Below are 19,454 nucleotides of genomic sequence, written 5' to 3'. Positions count from 1 at the left end.
GGCTCCTGTCATGATGGGATTAACCACTATCATCATTGATGTGTCCTTTGTAGTTGTTGCAGTGTAGCCATCACGAAAAAAGCTGCAAATACTTTAGTACTCTCTGACTTTTTATGGGAGAAAATCAGACATGACGTGCCTAAATATTCAGGGATTACCAATACCCTGGAATTTAGACGTCTAGATGAAGCTCTACTTTGCAGTCATTAAACTGAATGTTAATTTAGCTAAATTAATCTAAAGTGATTGTGACACACCAAGAAACCAGTCTGAATTCAGTTGAACCATGGAAGGAAAGTCCAACACATGAACAGAAATTACTGATCTTGATAAAATGTTCAAAGGTTCAGTTGCCATTCTGAAGTGCTGTGGTGAGTCACAAACCTTAATATGTTAGTGTCAATATTTAAGATATTTAAGTTTTTTTCTTTGATAACAATACTGATAATTTTATGTGCATCCAGAGCACTAGGAAGAATTAAAATTCACTGTTTGTTGATTTATAAAATGACAAGACAACATGCAATGTGTGAAGTAAAAGATTCTGTATTAATCTCAGCTCTACTAGACAGTATCTAAGCAGGGCATGTGAAGATGACACTTTTTTTTTCATCTTGCAGGTGTCAAAGGATTTATGGGTCTTCCAGGGATTCCTGGAGGACAAGGATTTCCTGGTGCACCAGGAAACAAAGGGAACATGGGAATTCCAGGTTATTTTCTATTAAGTCATGTTGTAAATTGATAGAGCTGTACAGAAGTATTCACGCAGATCTGAGCAGTTACTGTAAGTGCACAGACAAGACTTACTCAAGTTGAGGTTTATTCTCTGCAGTATTTTTAGACTTCTTACACCCCAGCATTTGCCTGAATTATAGAAAGGAGTTCTCTCTTTCTTGAATTTTAGACCGGATGTTAGTAATGTATTGTAACTGACTATCTCTTTATATAGCTTATAATAACTTCTTAAATAATAATTTCAGGTCATTAATTATTCAGTTCATGGTAATGTATAGTGGCTTAATCTGGTTTTGTAACCAAATGCATGGCTAGTGGTCATAAGACTTACAAGTTTCAACTATTGAAATTAGAGATAATAAATTAAATACAAATTATTTAATTTATATACTGCTAATTGTAATAAACTTTTTTTTTAACACGTTTGGAATTAAAATCAGTAATTGTACAAAATACTTCATTTCTGATGAAGAATGAATATCTGAATATACAAGCACTAGTTACCAAAGCATGAAATGTGATATGTGATTATGATCCATTTAAGAATGCTGTTATTATCTGTTTATTTCCAGGTCAAAAAGGACAGAAGGGATCTCCGGGCTTTCCAGGAACTTCGGGTGACCCTGGTCCAACAGGCTATGGTGGCTTTCCAGGTGAAAAAGGAGACCCTGGGCACCCATCTCCTGGACTCCCAGGAGAACCTGGTCCTAAGGTATAGAGGCAATAGAAACATTGTCATATTAAAAAGCGAGTCCTTGACAATAGAAACAGAAAAATGTGTAAGCAAGAGTTGTAGAATTTGCAGGAGATAAGTAGATTATATGCTTATGATGATACATACAAAAATCCTGTTGTACATCAAGAATTGCAGAAAAATAGACTCAGAAAATGCAAAAATTGTGTACTCTAAAACTATATTGGTTTTTGAAAGCCTATTGATACCATTTAAAAAAAATTTTTTTTTTTTAGTAATATGTTTAGTTAGATATGAGTTAGACAAAGTGGATGCAATTTTGTTTCACATGTTTTGTTTGTTGATCAACTGTGAGTCTTTACATGTGAGTTTACCCAAAAGATGTGGTTGATGATGAAAAACTATTTTTTTAGTTTTTTTATTTTTTTTATTATTACTTCCTGTAATTTGTCCAGATTATCAGTTTACTTTCTTTATTGGCTGGATATCAAGAAAGAGATTGTTGTTCTGCAAGTTGGTTGTAATTCAAGATAAAATGTGCATTTTGCTATTTTGTATACCTGTATATTATGTGTAGAATGTTGGTGTTTTTTTTTTTTATCAAAAGAGCAACTGTTAGAATAAAATTGGAAAAAAGTCTATGAAAAAAACATCTAAGGACTAAAGTTAATTTGTAAGTTTAAAAATAAGCATGATTTTTCTATTCTTCAAATACAGAATATAATGTCATTCTTTACCTGTTTGTGTGCAACTGCTATTTCTTAGGGAGATCCAGGGGCTCCTGGGGCCTTGGGCAGGAAAGGAGAAAAAGGATCCCAAGGTCAGCTAGGACATAAAGGAGCACCAGGACTACCTGGGTTCAGAGGAGAAACAGGAGTTGCTGGAAATCCAGGTATGTTTTGTTTTGGAGAGGGATTAAATGCTGATATTCTATTAGAAGAGAATTTCTCAGTAAGCTACTCAAGGTGCCTGTGGGGTGGCACTTTTACATTCAGCTGTCATAAACCTCAAGCAGCTCCTTTATTGTCAGCACATCCAGGCTAACTAAATTCCAAGAGATAATAGGAATTGCCTCTTTTTCTCTCCCAAACTCTTTCTTACAGGGAGACTTGGACTTCCTGGAGATGTTGGTGTTAAAGGACAGCAGGGCCACCCAGGACAACAGGGTGTTACAGGCCCTCCTGGTATGGTATATAGCATTTCTCCCAGATTGCTGCCCTCTGGTTTATTATTTTCTTTGTAATGAGACAGTTGATATTATTATGAGCTTTTAGACTTTACCTGATATAGTTACATTCTCTGTTAAGATTGGTATGAAGCTTTGTTTGTCTTCTTCAATTTCAGCTGAGTTCTTTAACAGCCTATTTTCAATGTTCTCAGTTCAGCTCAGGGAATAAGTTTTAATTTCACTTCAGTACTGTGAAACCTTTTCCTTGATACTCTTTTTCTTTTTTCAGTCCAAAAGTCTCAAGATACGATAGCAACACAGATAGTAGGAAAGGCTTGTTTTACCTACTAAAAGGGAATAATAAACTAAGACATAACTAGACATGAAGGAGAAAGTAAATTGGTGAGGAAAGAGGAGGAAGAGCATGGCAGTCGTTTCTTAGAGCAGCAGAAAATATTGAACCATTTAAGAAAATGCATAAGGGGTAGTGTGTAAATATGTGGCAGAAGAGGTTTGTAATATAGACTTCACAAAAGTCAGACAGTCCCTGTCTTCAAAAAAGGGCATAGAATATTCTCATTTGCAGATCTTCATCTAAATTATGTTGTGCTGTTGGCTTTAGTGAACTAATGCTGGCTTATCAGCACTTAGCAAAGATCAGAATCTACTGGAAAACTTCATTTTGTAATAAAGCTAGGGAAAGAAAGCATGCTGTTTGTATGGATTTCCAGCACCACGGGTTCCATCTTAATAGTGGGAATGGTGGAAATTGTGAGAGTTCTAAATCCACTGAAGTCCAGTGACTCAATACAAAAGATAGTCTGCTTCTGACAAATGTTTTTATACAAGATGGTTATCTCTATCTTTGAAGTAGCTGCACTAATAATTTTTTTATAAAAGAAATTCAGATCTTCTCTCTTTTCTGTGTAAAATACTAGAAGAAAAAATGATACTGTGGTCCTTTTTAATTCACAGGTGCTGCTGGATACCCTGGAGAAAATGGACTTGCTGGTGAAAGAGGTAATCAGGGTCAGGACGGTATGCCGGGTGCCCCAGGACTAAAGGGAGAACCAGGTAACTGCAGTGAATACTTGCATTATATTTTAAAATTTACTTTTTTTCTCCAGCTAAACTGATAGGAATTTTTTGGGGAAGGATTAATAAGAAAATTCTGTGGAGCTGAAGAGGACTTTATGGGTAGAAGGCTTTTAATTTTACTTAATTTATTGACTTTCTATGTTATTGTAGTATATGCTATTGATGAAATGCATATCACTCATCTATTATACGTGTGATTTGTCATAATTTCCCCTTAAAATGTTAATTTCTGCAAGAGTCTAAGCACTGCTATTAATGTTTATTATGTGTTTCACCTGAGAAAACCTAGGAGAACCGAAATCTCTTTAAAGAAGGGGTCTCAGCTTTCACACGAAAAGGATGAAAGGAATCAGTGTGTAAAAGCTTCCAGCTGAATGTCATTCCTGATATCATCAGTGTCCACAGATAGATACAATCCTGTGCTGAATTCTGACAGAATGTTCTCATGTTTTACAGTCAAAATATTCTTATATATTAATACCTTAAAAATAAAATAAAATCCTGAGAAGGCATTCCTAATAAGCCATTTCATAGAATCACAGACTTGCAGGGATTGGACAGGACCTCTGGAGATCGTCCAGTTCAGTCCTGCTGCTAAAGCACATTCCCTAGAGTAAGTTAGACAGGAAAGTGTCCTGGCAGGTTTTGAATATCTCCAGAGAAGGAAGTTTCACTGCCTCTTTGGGCAGCCTGTTCCAGTGCTCTATCCCCTCAAAGTAAAGAATCTTTTCTTCACGTTCAGATGGAACTTCCTGTGCTCCAAACTGTGCTTGTTGCCCTGACAAAAGATTCTGGCCCCATCCTCTTGACACCTGCACTTTAGATATTCATGTGTTTTTTCATATTCAGTTTTGAGTAATCACCGTTGAAGTATTTTCATTTTTATAACTATATATGTTCTTTTATTTTTCTTTTTAACTAATGCAAATTGTTACTTGGCTTTTTCCTCTTGAAAATAAGTTTTGTCTTTTATTATAGACTCTGCCTCATATACAACTGGTAAATAAGAATTCCTGCTGTAAAGAAAAGCTTACAAATATCATTTGTTTTTCAGGATAGAACTGATTCAAAATATAAAGTATCAATTATTGGATATAAAACAAAAACCTATGCTTTGATTCAGTGAATTTTGAAGTGAAATATGAAATGCTAGACAATTACATTTTTGAGCAATTGCTCTGGTCTATTAAGTGTAATGTGACCCAATATTTTGTAGGAGCACCAGGGAGAGGAATCCCTGGCCTTCAAGGTGTTCCTGGTCGTAGAGGTGAGTTTTTTTTGGTTTTTTTTTTTTTCCCCCAGAAAATAGGAGCTTTATTTTTTTCATTTTTTTCATACTAGAGTCTTCGTCTTTAAGTTGTTTTTAGATGTTTAAAGTGGCACATACAAGGGCTGCTCTGAAAGTAATGCCTCTCCTTTTATTATGCTGTCCCAAAACATCGGGGCAGATGTTGATGATACAGCAGTAGAGATAGAACCTTCTCTACAAAACTCTGTTAAACTTTCTTGCCGTGCAACAGATGGCAGCAGAGGGGCAATGTGACAGAATGGTGGCTGACAAGGAATTGTGTATGAAGCAAATGTATGTAATTGAATTCCTCCATACAGAAAAAAATTGCACCTGATGGCATTAATTGATGTTTGCTGAATGTTTCTGGAGACCGACAGTGGGTGTGAGTGCTGTGAGGTGGTGGGTGGTGTGTTTCAGCAGTGGTGACAGTGACGTGAAAGACAAGTCACATGCTGGACAGCCATGCACAGCAGTCAAACCATGAAATGAATAGTGTCTTGATCAACTCATCCTTGCAAATCAGTGGATTATGACCTGGAAACTCTGTAAAGGGCTGAATATCAGATTCAGTGTGTTGGAAATGATGATAGTAGTGTTGGCATATCACATAGTTTGCTCCAGGTGGGTACCATGAACACTCGCACAGGAACAGGAAGAACATTGTATGCAATTTTGTCAGAATCTGTTGAACCAATATGTGGCTGAAGGTGACAATTTCCTGAATTACATCATTACTGGTAATGAGATGTGGTGTTACCATTGCAAGCCGGAGTCAAAACAGCAGTCCATGGAGTGAGGATATGTTAATTCCTCATCGAAGAAAAAGTTCAAAATGCAGCCATCAGCAGGTAACTTGAAGGTAACTTGATATATGCACTGACTTTTGGTACAGGAGAGGACTTGTATACTTCTGGATTTCCTGGAACCTGGGCAAACCATCAACTCTGACTGCTACATCAGAATGCTGACTAATTTGAAGGTTTGAACTTCTAGAGAGTCAGGCCAAAGAAGAAGACAGCCTATCTTCTCCAACGTGATAATGCTAGGCTCTGTACCAGTTTGAAGATCACAGAACACATTACCAATCTTGGCTGCACTGTCCTACCACACCCACCATATGGTCCAGATTTGGTGCCTTCTGACTTCCATTCAGTCAGGATGATGAAAGATGATGAAAGATGTGGGCAACATTTTCTTGATGAAAGATGTGGGCAACATTTTCTTACCAATGTTGCCATCATAGCAGCTGTGAAACAGTGGGTCTGCTCCACTGGTGCAGATTTTTACAAGCATGGCATGCAGACTCTTGTTCATTACTGGCAAAATGTACAACTAATAGTGGAGACTATGTTGAAAAATAGTGTTTTGTAACTGAGAATTTGCTCTACCAAGTAGTGTTATTGTGCTCTTGGTTTTATCCAAAATTTAATGTAATAGGATTTGACAGTTCTGATGTTTGAACTAGCATTGCTTCTACTGCTACATCAAGAAATAGGGGAATATTCCCCTATCTGGTCTTTCTACCCTTTTTTCAAGTTTCTTCCTTTGTATGAGCAAACTCTGAAGTGGAGTTTTAAAAGAAAAGTGGGTGTATGCTACCTTGCATTGTGCCTTCGTGTAACCATTTTGCTGTACAGTAGCAAGATGGCTTTGGGGACAGACATATACTAAAACCAAAGGCTGAATTCCACCTTTACAGTGTGGTAAAAGCATATGTTCTGTGTAGTCCTATTTCTGAAAGTTGTCATACCATCTCACCATCGAGCCAATTCTCCTCAAATATATTATTTATACTTTACAGGAGTCAAAGGGGACATGGGGCTGCCTGGTTTTCCTGGGCCACCAGGTATGAAAGGTCATCAGGGTGACCAAGGACCCATTGGACCTCCTGGCTTAATGGGATTACCTGGATTTCAAGGAGCAACAGGCATGGCAATTACTGGCCCAAAAGGGAATAGAGGCATTCCTGGTGCAGATGGAAGACCAGGTATATTGTTATATCTCCTTATTTATCTGAAATGATATACTGATAATTGAAAGCAGAATTCAGCCTGTCCAAAACTCAAGATTGGAGGGAATTCTTCCCCAGAGAACTTCATAATTAAACAGGTAGTTCCTTTACGAATTCATGCAGTGTTACAACTGCAAACACCAGAATGGTCCATGCAGTATGATGTAAGTTTTACCCTCTACTCAATTTTGCTTTCTTCCTTTGCAAGCTGTATGGTGTCTGAAATCTGACTTCAAAGAAGTGAGATACCATGCGTGTTATCCCAGACTTAATTAACTGAAGGATATAAAAAAACCAAACAAACTGTAGTGCTACAGAGGATTGCAAGAACTCATCTCTGATCTCAGATTAAATTAAGAGGCTAGAGAAAAATGAATTTTAGTTATTATTATTTTTTTTTAATAAATAAATAAATGGGCGTATTTCCTTGGGAATCACTGAGACAATGAACATTAAATACCATTATAGAGCTGCATTGTATGTAACGTATGTGAAATGGTGTTGGTGGTGTTCTTTACATATTCTGTTTCTGTACAGGTATTCCTGGTTTTCAAGGGCTGCCTGGTCTTCCCACTATGAGCATAAAAGGAAGCAAAGGTGTTAGGGGAGCAGATGGCATACAAGGACCAATGGGCCCAGCTGGTGACAGTGGTCCTCCGGGTCCAAAAGTCAGTGAAAAGAATGCTACGTGTTTCTTTTACATTGAAAACACTGAAAACAGTGTTTCAATTGTAAATTTCGTTCTTACCATGAAAATAACACCCACAGTGAAAGAAATAAATGTGTAATAAAGATACTAAAATGGATATTAAAAACAGCTGTCGTAGAATTAAGCAGACCCAAAAGGAATCATTGAGTATTTCTGACATGTCATTTCTTTGGCCATTAGGTATTACAGAATGATACTAGCAATGATATGACTGTTTCTAACATGCTGAAAAATTGAGCGAATTATTTTAGTTGTAGGATGTTCCATGTACATAACCCTTAAAGTATTTTTGAACAAAAACGAAATGTTCTTCATTGCATGCAGATGTTGCTTTGTCTTCATTATTGATGATATCTGATTTCCAGGGAGTAGAAGGTCGGCCAGGTTATCCTGGTGCTAGAGGGGATCCTGGCTTTCTTGGATTTCCAGGTGTAAAAGGTATTCATGTACTTACTATGTATGCTTCTGTGTGACAAACAGAAAGATTTCCATATTGTGTTGTAACAGTATGTGTAATAGCACCTACCAGGTCAGATCCTAGAGACATGGAGTTTTTCCGTCAAGAGCAGAATGCATGTCAGCTGTGAAAGAAAGCATTCACTAAGAGAGCGTTTTTTCTGTAGTTAAATGCTCTGAGTATGTTCAAAATGCTGTTTAAGTGAGGAACGGCTACAACTTCAATTGTCTCCATTTCAGGCAACTTCAAAATGTTCGTCTTACTAATGATGTGTAAGGACATTGGAACAGGGTTTGCTAATTAGAAATGCCACACCACCACTAAAAGATGTGATTTTTGGCGACCTCTTAGCTATGAACTCAGGAGTATTTAATCATAATTATGATACAAAGCACTAGGTTGTTTTCTTGCCATAGAACAGTCCCAATTATGATCTCATTCACCAGTTTATCAGCAGACAAACTATAAAATGTATTAGACTTATTGATTTTATATTCCCCAGGGTTAGTCAGATAAGCTGCTGGCTAAGAGTTCTTTAAGACTTTGTCTGTGTGTGTGTGATCTGATTTAGGCCTGCATCATTCCAATATGTTCATTTTCAATTACCTAATATAAAATAATACATAATTGTCATTTACTTGTTAAACCCACTGCTTTGTGTTCCATGCTGTATATTTTACGTTTATAGTTCTAATTTTAAAAATCACTGTACAGACAATGATTATACTTTCTCATTTCTTCACACTGTCAGTCAAATCTCCTGGCTCAGTAAAAGTTTTCCTTTATTATTATTTACAACAGAGCTGTTAGGGAATATTCTGGATGTAACCTCATATTTTACACTGTGAAAGGAATTGTTTATTAAGTTTCAAACTTTTGAAGAACTTCATAATCCTCCTAACAGCCATCAGTATAACTTACAATTGGGATTGAAGGGAGTTGAACTGCATTACAGGGATATGGAAACAAATTATTAACAGATTACACTTGGCCTATGAATTCCAAAGTAACAAAAGACACTTAGAAGTGCACTCTCCTATTTCAAATGAGGCTGCTGACTGTGTTACTCTTCAGAAAGGTTGCATGGATCACGCAAGACTCATAAATCTGACAGTTGTTTTGACGTTTCAAAGCAGAAAAAAAAAAACATATTTCCAATCTCTTTCTTCAGGAGAGAAGGGTAATCAAGGACCACCTGGACCACGAGGGGCAGAAGGACCAAGGGGACCAAAAGGCCAACCTGGTAACTATTGTTACAACTTTTATTCGAATACCAGCTAACTTAGCTTGATTTTGTTGGTGGTGTTTTGTTTTAACATTTTTGCTTGTTTTTAACATAAGAGTTCTTCATTACATTTTTCTTCTAGGTCCACCTGGTGTCTCTGGGAGAATATTCTCTGTCCCTGGGAGCAAGGGGCCTCCTGGACTGCCAGGAATCCCAGGCACACCAGGTGATCAAGGAATTCAAGGGATTCCTGGATTACAAGGTAGTTTATAATTTTATCTCTGAACATGTTTGTGTGTCTCATACAATGGAACATTTCAGTTTGGCAGAAAAACACACAGCTGGATAGAAAATTGATATATTTTTTAAAATACGTCTCAGAATTTAAAAATAACTCTTGTTATTTTTATTATTGCCTTGTTAACAACCTTGTATTTGTAACCTGGCCCATTCCATCTGCTCACCACACCTGCAGTCAAAGAGCATGCAAGTTTTTCCCTCAGTATAAGGCTAATCAACAAAAATGGTAGAAGTGAAGCCTGCCATGGCTGTGAGGAACATGGGAACAAGAATCAAGTGAGATGAGGTGGATGTTATCTCAACCACCAACCATGTTCTCATACCACAGCTTTCCACACCAGGAGGGAACTTCTCAGAGTCTTGGACCTGACTGACTCGGGAATGACAAAATTCCCTCTGGCATAACAAAGCAGACATTAAATAACTGTTCTTTTACACCTTCCTTAAATTTGTTTTACAAAGGAGCTACATTATTTATGGTATTATGAACTGTGAACAACATGATTATGGCCTGTTATTGTGTTTTTGAAATATTCCTATAGTTTAACACATGCTAAAAAGTAAAAGCTATTTGCTGTGATTTATGTACAAGTTCTTTATGAGAATAATCTTTTTCTAAATATATTCAGTACTTCCTTGTCATCTTCCTAATGTGAAATATGCTGATAGTAATACTATGGACAGACCCAACATTTGTGAACTTTGCGCTGCTGTTTTTATTCTAACACAGCTACATTCACAGAGGGATTTTAATTTCATTTATTAGCATTTATTAAAGTCTAGCATAATACTGCTATATTAATCTGTTTTTTCTTAATTTCTATTTAGGACCTAAAGGAGTAAAAGGTCTACCAGGAAGTTTTGGTCGTCCAGGTCAACCAGGACAGCCTGGTCCAAAAGGAGACAGGGGATTTCCAGGACAAAGAGGTACAAGAAAGCAGACATCTGTTTGACCACTACTGAAATTATAAATAAACTGTATTTCCAATTTTCATCAAGTCTTCTTTGGGCATGTATTGAGATTCTGTAACAGTTGCAGTAGCGCATACTTAGCTTTTAACAGATTCATGTTCACAACAGCAATAGTTGTTTGCAACATTTATAAAAGTGTGCCTTGACTGTGCTCCTCTGTTACTAACTACATTTACTCACCCACTTGAAAATCTGTTCAAATCAGTGTGCCTTTACATGATGTCAACTTGAATATTTAAACTGAATAATTTAAACTTTAAAAAAAAAAGGAAAAAATTTTTCACAATGCCACAAACTGATGCAAAGTAAAGCTAGGTCCAAAAAGGAAAGCTACGTGAGCTAGATTCAAAGGAATTAATGAATCTAGTAAAAACTGTTATTCATTTTTAATTTAAATTTCTTTTGCTTACTTTCAAGTGGTTTCACTACTTCAAGTAAAGCAGGAATTCAAAGAACATGATAATATTTGCTTCACCTTCACAGGGCAACCTGGATTGATTGGCTTCCCTGGCCTACAGGGATTGCCTGGATCACCAGGTACTACCACCACTGGCCCAACAAGAAGAGGTTTTATCTTCACTCGACATAGTCAATCCACAAAGATTCCTTCATGCCCACCTGGGACATCACAAATCTACATTGGCTATTCACTGCTTTTTGTTCAAGGAAATGAACGAGCGCATGGACAAGACCTTGGTACTACATTACTAAAATGTTCATATCACCTTCTGTAGGGTACAGTAATGCTAAGCTGTCTTCATGAAACCAGACTTGTTGTGTCTGAGATGAACATTGGCTTCAACTATCAGTGGTCTGCTGCTCTGAGTAAATTTCAGTAATCGCAATTCAAGACAACTTTCCTTCTTCTCCTATACTTTGTTTTGCTCTCCATACATGTTTTCAGGAGCAATTTGGTTACTTCTGAATAGATGCCTAGTGTAAATGTCAGTAGCATCTGTGTAGGGCTGACAGTAATATTATGAGGTCTAGGAGAGCACAGTGCTTTGTGGATGACAGATTGAGTGCTATAGTGTCAGAAATGGCCTCATAACCTTGTGTTTAATCCCTGCCATTGTGTCAAGGACTGATATCATTCAGTAAGACAGTATTTTTAACAGATTTTGTTCTTGGCCCTTGATTTTTAAATACTTACTTTTATCTATGCGATAAGTATTTTGATTTCATGCAATTTCACTGTATAGACCTTAACTCTTCATAGTCATCAATTTTTAAAATTTTTCCCTGGTCTCCTTTGTCATGCTGAATATAGTCTCCTATTTGTCACAAATTTCTCTCTTCTGTACTTTAGGAACAGCTGGTAGCTGCTTGCAGAGATTTACCACCATGCCGTTCTTATTCTGCAATACCAATGATGTGTGCAGTTTTGCTTCTCGCAATGACTATTCATACTGGCTGTCAACTACAACAGCAATGCCAGTAGACATGGCACCAATTTCTGGTAAAGCACTAGAGCCCCATATAAGCAGGTAAGAGTATAAGAATTTTAGTTTTTCTGGCCAGCAGCCCACAGAGTGTAAGTTATTTTGAACAATAAATCTTAGAGAAGCACCTTTACCTCAGTAAATAGAAGCACTTTTTATAATTGCTTGATTTTTTTAAATTAATTAATTTATTTTTTTTATTACTCATCTGAATATATCGGATATTCAATATTCTCTGAGAAAAGTTAGACTATAGGTAAGGTACTGTCACAGGCTTAATTAGTGTAGCTGACATGAGAAAAGGGAAAACAGTTCTACTGCTCGTAATGACGTAGAGGTATATATGCACACATGCACATACACACATTTTTAATACTCATGTCATACATATTAGAAGCAGGCTAAAGTGGCATAATGACAGTTTCAATGTTTGTAATACAGTACAAGTCAATTTCTGTTTCCAATTACATCTAATAAATTTACTGTAGTTGTTGAAGAACATTATAAACTGGAGCTGAAGGTTCTCTGCTATAAAACGCCCTCATATAAATGCGAACCTTTTCATTTGCTTTAGGATGCCTGAAAAGGTAAAGAGCCTCTTAAGGGGGAAAGCTTTAAAAGACCAGGATTAGAAAAACAAAAAAATAGGAAGGCAAGCTTTCAATTCTTCCTTCTAGTCTGCTCTACACAGTTGTTGCAATCTAGTAGCTCAGCTTCAGACTTTTTGCATTTAGGAAATAAAGTATTTTTTAAATTTAATACTAGTGAATAAAGGTACAGAACTTTGATCTAAACCATAGCAACATAAAATAATGAGCACATGATGAAAGTAAAATTTAGAGTGTTACTTTAGTAAAGGCAGTATTCGGAAAGTCAAATGCTCTGGAATTAGTTCTTATTTTTCACCAACTTCTGTCTAATAGATATTGCAAAAATGGTATTTGGATTACCTTCAATTTACTGATCTCCTCATTCAACAGCAGAAATGTATGTGAGGTACAGTATTTCTAGTGAGCCCTAGGTTTGGGTAGCTAGTATCATAGCAGATGCAGCTTTTGGTCTGCTTACACATTTTCCCTCACTCTGCGCTGAATGCATGACCCACAAGGATGGGGGTTGGACTCGATGATCTCTGGAGGTCCCTTCCAACCCCTACAATTCTGTGATTCTGTGATTCTGTGATTCTGTGCTTCTTCTTACAGATGCATTGTCTGTGAAGGACCTGCAATGGTAATAGCAGTTCACAGCCAAACAACTGCAGTTCCTGCATGTCCAGGAGGCTGGATATCTCTCTGGAAGGGATTTTCTTTTGTTATGGTAAAGATAAAAACACTGGAAATACTCATTTTCCTTCATCTCACTTTCAGTAGCATTTTCATCTATGTTTGTGTCTTAACAATGGCTAATTTTTTTTCTTTGCCTGGAATGAGACAATAATTCTATTAACTCTTATTTAATGACAAAAGCATAGAAACAACTATGCCGATCTGTCAGGAAATAAGTGGCAGAAGGAAAAGGGGGCGTAATGAAAGGAAAACAACTGGATTTTAGTCTCACAAAAATAACTGCACACTCATGTGTTCTGCTGAACTCTTGGGAGGACAGGTTTGGGGCCTGGGGTGGTTAAAGCAGTCCTGACCACAGATGCACAGAAATAAGCTGCCTGCTACTATGCCTGGCAGTTCTTTTTGTAATTCAGATCTTTGGGCCAATCTTCATAGAAAGCTAAAATCAAAATAAATGCAGTACACTCTCTACAGAGGACTGCTTCAGCAATTTTGGTGCCATAATGAGATATTAGTGAAGAAAATAAATAATGTGCTTGCAAGGTGAGATCTGAGAATGGGAATAAGGGGTGTATCTATACCAGGGGAGTGGCACTTCATCTTTGTTATCCATGACTGAGGCATACCATAGGGATGCCAGCAAATGAGGATAAGAGACAGAAATAAAAATCCCTCTTCAAAGGTCTGATTGGTTTGGTTTGTTTTTGTTTGTTTGTTTCATGATGGAAAGTCCTTTTAGTGTGGAATTTGTTGTCACTCCTGTCATTTGGCCCTAAGTTATAATAAACATCTTTGGGGAAAAAAATTTTTCTCAGCTTCTGGCTAAATTACAGTCTTTTCAAACATCATCAAATTTAAATTTATTTTTCCAGTAAATATTCTGCTGTCATAAATTGTTGTAGAGCTCTTTCTACAAGCATTGTCAGAGAATCAGAGAATGAAAATGCATTCTTTGGTTTTTTTTTGTGTTTGGAGAAGGAATCAATTTAACAAAAAATATGAATGGGAGCAACACACAGAAGATGAAATTTAGCTTATTTGTAATTCAGTTACTGTAGTCCTAAAATGGATGGAAGCCAGCTATTTTATAGACATTTTGCTCGTTACATTTTTATGGCTTTTCTTAGAGCAGAAAAAGGCCTTTGCAAGAACTAAGGAATAGCATAACTATGCTTGAATTTTCATAAAGTTTCTGTACTTCATTGTGAGTCTGATAAAACTAATCTATGCTAATTTTTGTCTTGTCCAAGATATGGCACAGAACATATGATAAACTTCAGAGATTTTTTTTTGCCTGCAGTTTACTAAAAGCTGATGCAAAAGTTCTCCTCTAAAAGCATTGATTGGTTGTTACAGTATACAAGTGCTGGCTCAGAAGCTTCTGGCCAAGCACTGGCGTCTCCTGGATCTTGTCTGGAAGAATTTCGAGCCATCCCATTCATAGAGTGCCATGGCAGGGGGACGTGCAACTACTACACAAACTCCTACAGCTTCTGGTTGGCATCACTAAATCCAAGAAGAATGTTCAGGTAAACTGTGCTTTCTCAGCAGCCTCAGCCCTACTTCCTTCACCTATGCACATTGCATCCATGCTGCAGATGGCTTAGAAGCCAGTAACTGCCTACATAACAAGCAAAGTCTCCCCTAGTAATTCCCATCAAATTAGACATCCCCATTTATCAGGTTTATGGTCATTCCATAGCACAAAGAGACCTAAAGTGAGACAAACATCTGATTCATAGTCATAGAACGGCTTGGCATGGAAGGGACCATAAAGAGCATCTTGTTCCAGCTCTCCAGTCATGGGTAATGACACTTCCCACTACATCAGATTGCTCAAAGCCCTGTCCAGCCCGGCCTTGAACATTTCTGCAAATGGGGCATCCATGTCTTCTCTAAGCAACCTGTTCTGATGCCTCACTACCCTCATAGTGCAGAATTTCTCCCTGATATCTAACCTAAATCTACCCTTTCTCAATTTAAAGCCCTTACCCTTGTTCTTATGTTGTTGGGATCCCCAGGGGTGAACCCAAAACTTGAGGTGGAGTCCGTAGAGAGCAGAGCAGAAAGAGAGGAGCACCTCCCTCACCCTGCTGTTCACACTTGCTTTGATGTAGCCATGGTTACAATTGGCTTTCTGGGCTGCAAGCACACGACGCCAGGTCACCTTGAGCTTTTCCTCAACCAACAACTTCAAGTCCTCCTCCTCAGGGCTCCTCTCAATCTATTTTCGACTCAGCTTGGATTTTTGCTCAGGATTGCCCCAACCTATCTTCCGGATCTTGAAGTTAGCCTTTTTGAACTTCATTCCGTATACAGAGTTTCATCACCTCTCCCTAGTTTTTAACAGCAATAACAAAAAGTAAATGTTTTCTTTCTTTTAGGAAACCTATGCCACAGACATTGAAAGCAGGAGAACTAGAAAACGTCATCAGCCGTTGTCAGGTCTGCATGAAGAGACCAGTCTAAACAATGGCCAGTCTTGACAGAGCATGAAACCCTGCTTTTATTGCAAAGAATTGCTTAAATTTGGAGAGCTATCATTTATTAAAGTCCAATGGAAATGCACCTGGAAAGAAAACTATGCTTGCCAGTGCAGCACTGTGGTGAGGTAGGGCAACGGTTTGACTTTTGTCTTTGGCAAATTACAAAGCACTTTGTTGGATTAAGCTTATAATGACACAGTTTTGGAGAAGACCCTGCAGACTGTCATCTCTAAGCTGCATCTTCATGATAAAATCTGTGGCATTGCCAATCTTTAATGAAGGACATTAATGCTGCCTCGTCGTGTGCTTTTCAAATGGCAAAGACAAACAAAATGCTCTAATATCAGCTTACAGATGATCAGTGTTCAAAGCAGGTATAATTTAAGATGAAAATCCAGCACTTACGAGAGACAGGTTCAATATGAAATATTTTCAGTGCACTTTTAAATACATATTGATTAATTTAGGGTTGGTTTGGCTTGGTTTTCTTGTCTAATAAAAAAGCATTTCCCCACTTAGCTCACCTTTCCTTGGCTGGGAAACAGGCATACAGTATTATTTGTGTCACTGCAATAAGAATGACTTCCAGCTAGCCAGGAAGGAAGCTACACTGTGCACTGGGTAGACACTACAGTGCTGATGTGCACTGGCTGTGCTCTCGAGTGACTTCAGCTAAGTGCTGCCTAATTGAAAGTGTAAGAAAACCTTCTTTAGACACCATGCTTTTGACATAGATTATGGGATCTTAAAAATTCTTCAGAACTTGATGGTATTGAGCTTTATTTTGTTCCCATGGTTTTGTCTCTACTAAAGAACAAACATTTAGCATATCATAATTTAAGAAATCAGCAGACTTTACAATGACTCTGTGGTTCAGGAGCTCCCACAGCATTACTGGGTTATTACAGAGCCTCCAGGAAGTAATCTGTATTTCATTTTCTTAATATTCAATCTGAAATATTTATCATGAATTATATACTATTTTGAAATATTGAGCACAAACTCCTTCAGATTTCATTTATTCCATCCAGTTAAATTCATGCATCCAAAACTGAAACAAGATTGATACTTAAATTGTACCACTGAGCACTGACTTAACAAGAGAACCCAACTGCAAATGAACATGAATACTTGAAAAGCACTTTCATTTACTCATGTAACTTATATAAAATTGTAGCTCCGATTTTAAAAAAATATTTGTAACATTGCACTTGCAAGGCTATTTAAAATTGTAATGTTAACATTTAAAATGTTAATATTTTAATACTTGCACAAATTATCAGAATTCCAGTATTTAGTTTTATAGAAGAAGCCTAATTCATCTGAAGAGTTCTGTAAATATACCATTTTAAATGTAAGGTAGCGCAATACACTGAAATAGCCAAGATTTCTCCTTCAGATCTTTTTTTAAGCCAGTGAAAGTTTGTATTGTTTCTGTTAAAATACTTGCATTATGTTTGTCTGTTTGGATTTTCAGTGTTAATCTAACTATGAAAGTTTCATCTGTGTTTCATGTCATTATCTTCTGATGGAGGTGACTTGAAGATACCATTTCCATGAACTAAATGAATATTTTAAAAGTACTGTTAGCTTGAACAGTTGTATGTTTGCAAGGTATAATTGTGAATTTGCAGGTTTTTATGAAGAATCTCTATGCAAATGCACTACTGATAAGAAGGTATCAATGTCAAGTTAGTATTTAGTCTTTCATTTAAATAAGGTTTGGTGATGGAGGTGTTTTAAGACAGTCCCTTGTTAGATTTTTTTACTATAAGCTCTGAAATTTCTTTAAATACTCAAAGTAAAATTTATGCCCATTGCTTGTTAAGATGTTTTTAATTAAGGCTCAGTGTAGTCACACACAGCCACTGTATACTGTGTATAACTGATGACTCAATTGTAAAGCTTACTAGCAAAATACAGGATATAAGTAGATGTGTAACATTAAAGACTGCTGGAAATGTTCAGTAGAGGGTGAAGTATAAAGAGAAGGGATTGTGGTTATAAAGTTAGAAGTATGTTACAATGTGTTATGTCTCATAGAATCACAAAATGAAAGGGACCTTAAAGATCATTTAGTTCCACCTCTCCTGCCATGGGCAGGGACACCTTCCATCAGATCATGTTGCCCACAGCTACGGAGCATCCACAGCTTCTCTGGGCAACCTGTTCTGGTGCCTCACCACCCTCGCAGTGAAGAATTTTTTCCTAATCCCTAATCTAAATCTGCCTTCTTTTAGTTTAAAACCACTACCTCCTGTCCTTTTGCTACGCTCCCTAAGAAAGAGTCTATTCCCCTCTTTCTTGTAGGCCCCCTTTAAGTACTAGAAGAGTAGCTATAAGGTCTCCTCAGAGTCTTCTCTTTTTATTTGGGCCAAACAACTCCAGCTTTCCCAGCCTGACTTTATAGCAGGTGTGCTCCAGCCCTCTGATGGTTATTGTGGCCCTCCTCTGAACCCACTCGAACAGGTCCATGTCTTTCTTATGTTGGAGGCCCCGGAGCCCAATGCAGTGCTCTGGGGAATTTATGCTTTGTTCTCAGTTTTGGATTCTGCTGCACCCTTATCGTGTGACCTTCAACAAGTTACTAAAAGTACAGATTTTCATAAATAGCTTTAGATTTTGAGTGCTCCAACTTGGGCTTTCTTTCAAAAGCATGCATCACTCACAGCTGCAGGGACACATATCCAGCCCAGCTGATACACTGGAGCTGGACACTGAAATCCAAAGAAAAACTTGAAGAAAGTTGATCTTAATCTCTCTCTGGTTGTTGTGAGAATTAGTTAACTTGTCTGCAGATAATTTTAGAGTCTTAACAGGAAAGAGCTGAAGAGGTGCAAAGTGTTAATATATTGTACTGAAAGAATGAAAAATCAGAAATTATGAGAAAACAATAGGAGGGGAAAAAAAGGAAAAAAACAAAGCAAAGAAACCTTCTACTAAATACAACCAAATAAAATATTTTGACTAAACAAAAGACCTATTTCACTTGTGGTGTTATTTGTTGTTCATTCCTCTCACTACTACTGATCTTTACCTATATAAAACATTAAGTGTTTATATAGTGATAGGTCAGCTGAAAGTGGGGTGAGGAAGCTGAGGAGGCCCTGCTTGCTCCGGCCCTGCCCTGGAATGCAGGCCTGCGTCCAGGCTCCAGCCCACACCCCGGGACCTGAGCCCTGCTGTACACATGGAATCACTGGTGAAGAAAATTCTAGCGTGCTTCAAGGCTTAGATTTTCATTATTTTAAAGGCAAAATTCATCTTGATAGTGCTAGAGGAAAGGGGATTGCTGAGGGGTACTCAGGAAAACAGCTTGTTTCAAGGAGGCCAAGTGAAGCATCCTGTATCTGCAGAGAAACAATGTATAATTTTCTGTGCTGTGTAGTTTTTCTTTTTACCTTCTAAAAGATCATATTTCAGATCGTTTGCCTCTGTGAAACGGTGCTTTTGGCATTTCTAAGGACGGAATTAGCAAGCTGCATTGACCTTGGATCAATATACACTTCAGTACTTCTGCCTCTGCTGTTCATTTTGACCTCTAAAACATAACCGTGGGCATTGAAAAAAAATAGTGAAA

General features: G+C 37.4%; 1 protein-coding gene across 1 annotated transcript in view; it reads left to right on the top strand.

The window, feature by feature from the left end:
- The window catches only part of COL4A3 (collagen type IV alpha 3 chain), a 66,127-nt gene extending 47,319 nt beyond the window's left edge, over positions 1–18,808 (top strand). The window contains exons 36-52 of the mRNA XM_042820602.1: positions 621–710; positions 1,308–1,447; positions 2,195–2,321; positions 2,533–2,613; positions 3,573–3,671; positions 4,912–4,962; positions 6,788–6,973; positions 7,535–7,665; positions 8,072–8,144; positions 9,335–9,406; positions 9,531–9,650; positions 10,517–10,615; positions 11,144–11,356; positions 11,970–12,147; positions 13,305–13,419; positions 14,745–14,917; positions 15,773–18,808. Coding sequence (XP_042676536.1) covers positions 621–710; positions 1,308–1,447; positions 2,195–2,321; positions 2,533–2,613; positions 3,573–3,671; positions 4,912–4,962; positions 6,788–6,973; positions 7,535–7,665; positions 8,072–8,144; positions 9,335–9,406; positions 9,531–9,650; positions 10,517–10,615; positions 11,144–11,356; positions 11,970–12,147; positions 13,305–13,419; positions 14,745–14,917; positions 15,773–15,857 — 2,033 coding nt within the window. The 3' untranslated portion in view covers positions 15,858–18,808. The remainder of the gene's footprint in view (positions 1–620; positions 711–1,307; positions 1,448–2,194; positions 2,322–2,532; positions 2,614–3,572; positions 3,672–4,911; positions 4,963–6,787; positions 6,974–7,534; positions 7,666–8,071; positions 8,145–9,334; positions 9,407–9,530; positions 9,651–10,516; positions 10,616–11,143; positions 11,357–11,969; positions 12,148–13,304; positions 13,420–14,744; positions 14,918–15,772) is intronic.
- Positions 18,809–19,454: the final 646 nt, after the last annotated feature.

This window comes from Centrocercus urophasianus, unplaced genomic scaffold (genome assembly GCF_019232065.1).
Source record: "Centrocercus urophasianus isolate 14NV4802_14NV808 unplaced genomic scaffold, USGS_Curo_1.0 seq_19, whole genome shotgun sequence".
Classification (NCBI taxonomy): domain Eukaryota; kingdom Metazoa; phylum Chordata; class Aves; order Galliformes; family Phasianidae; genus Centrocercus; species Centrocercus urophasianus.
The sequence above is the reverse complement of the archived record's forward strand: the minus strand, read 5'-3'. Positions and strand labels throughout refer to the sequence as shown.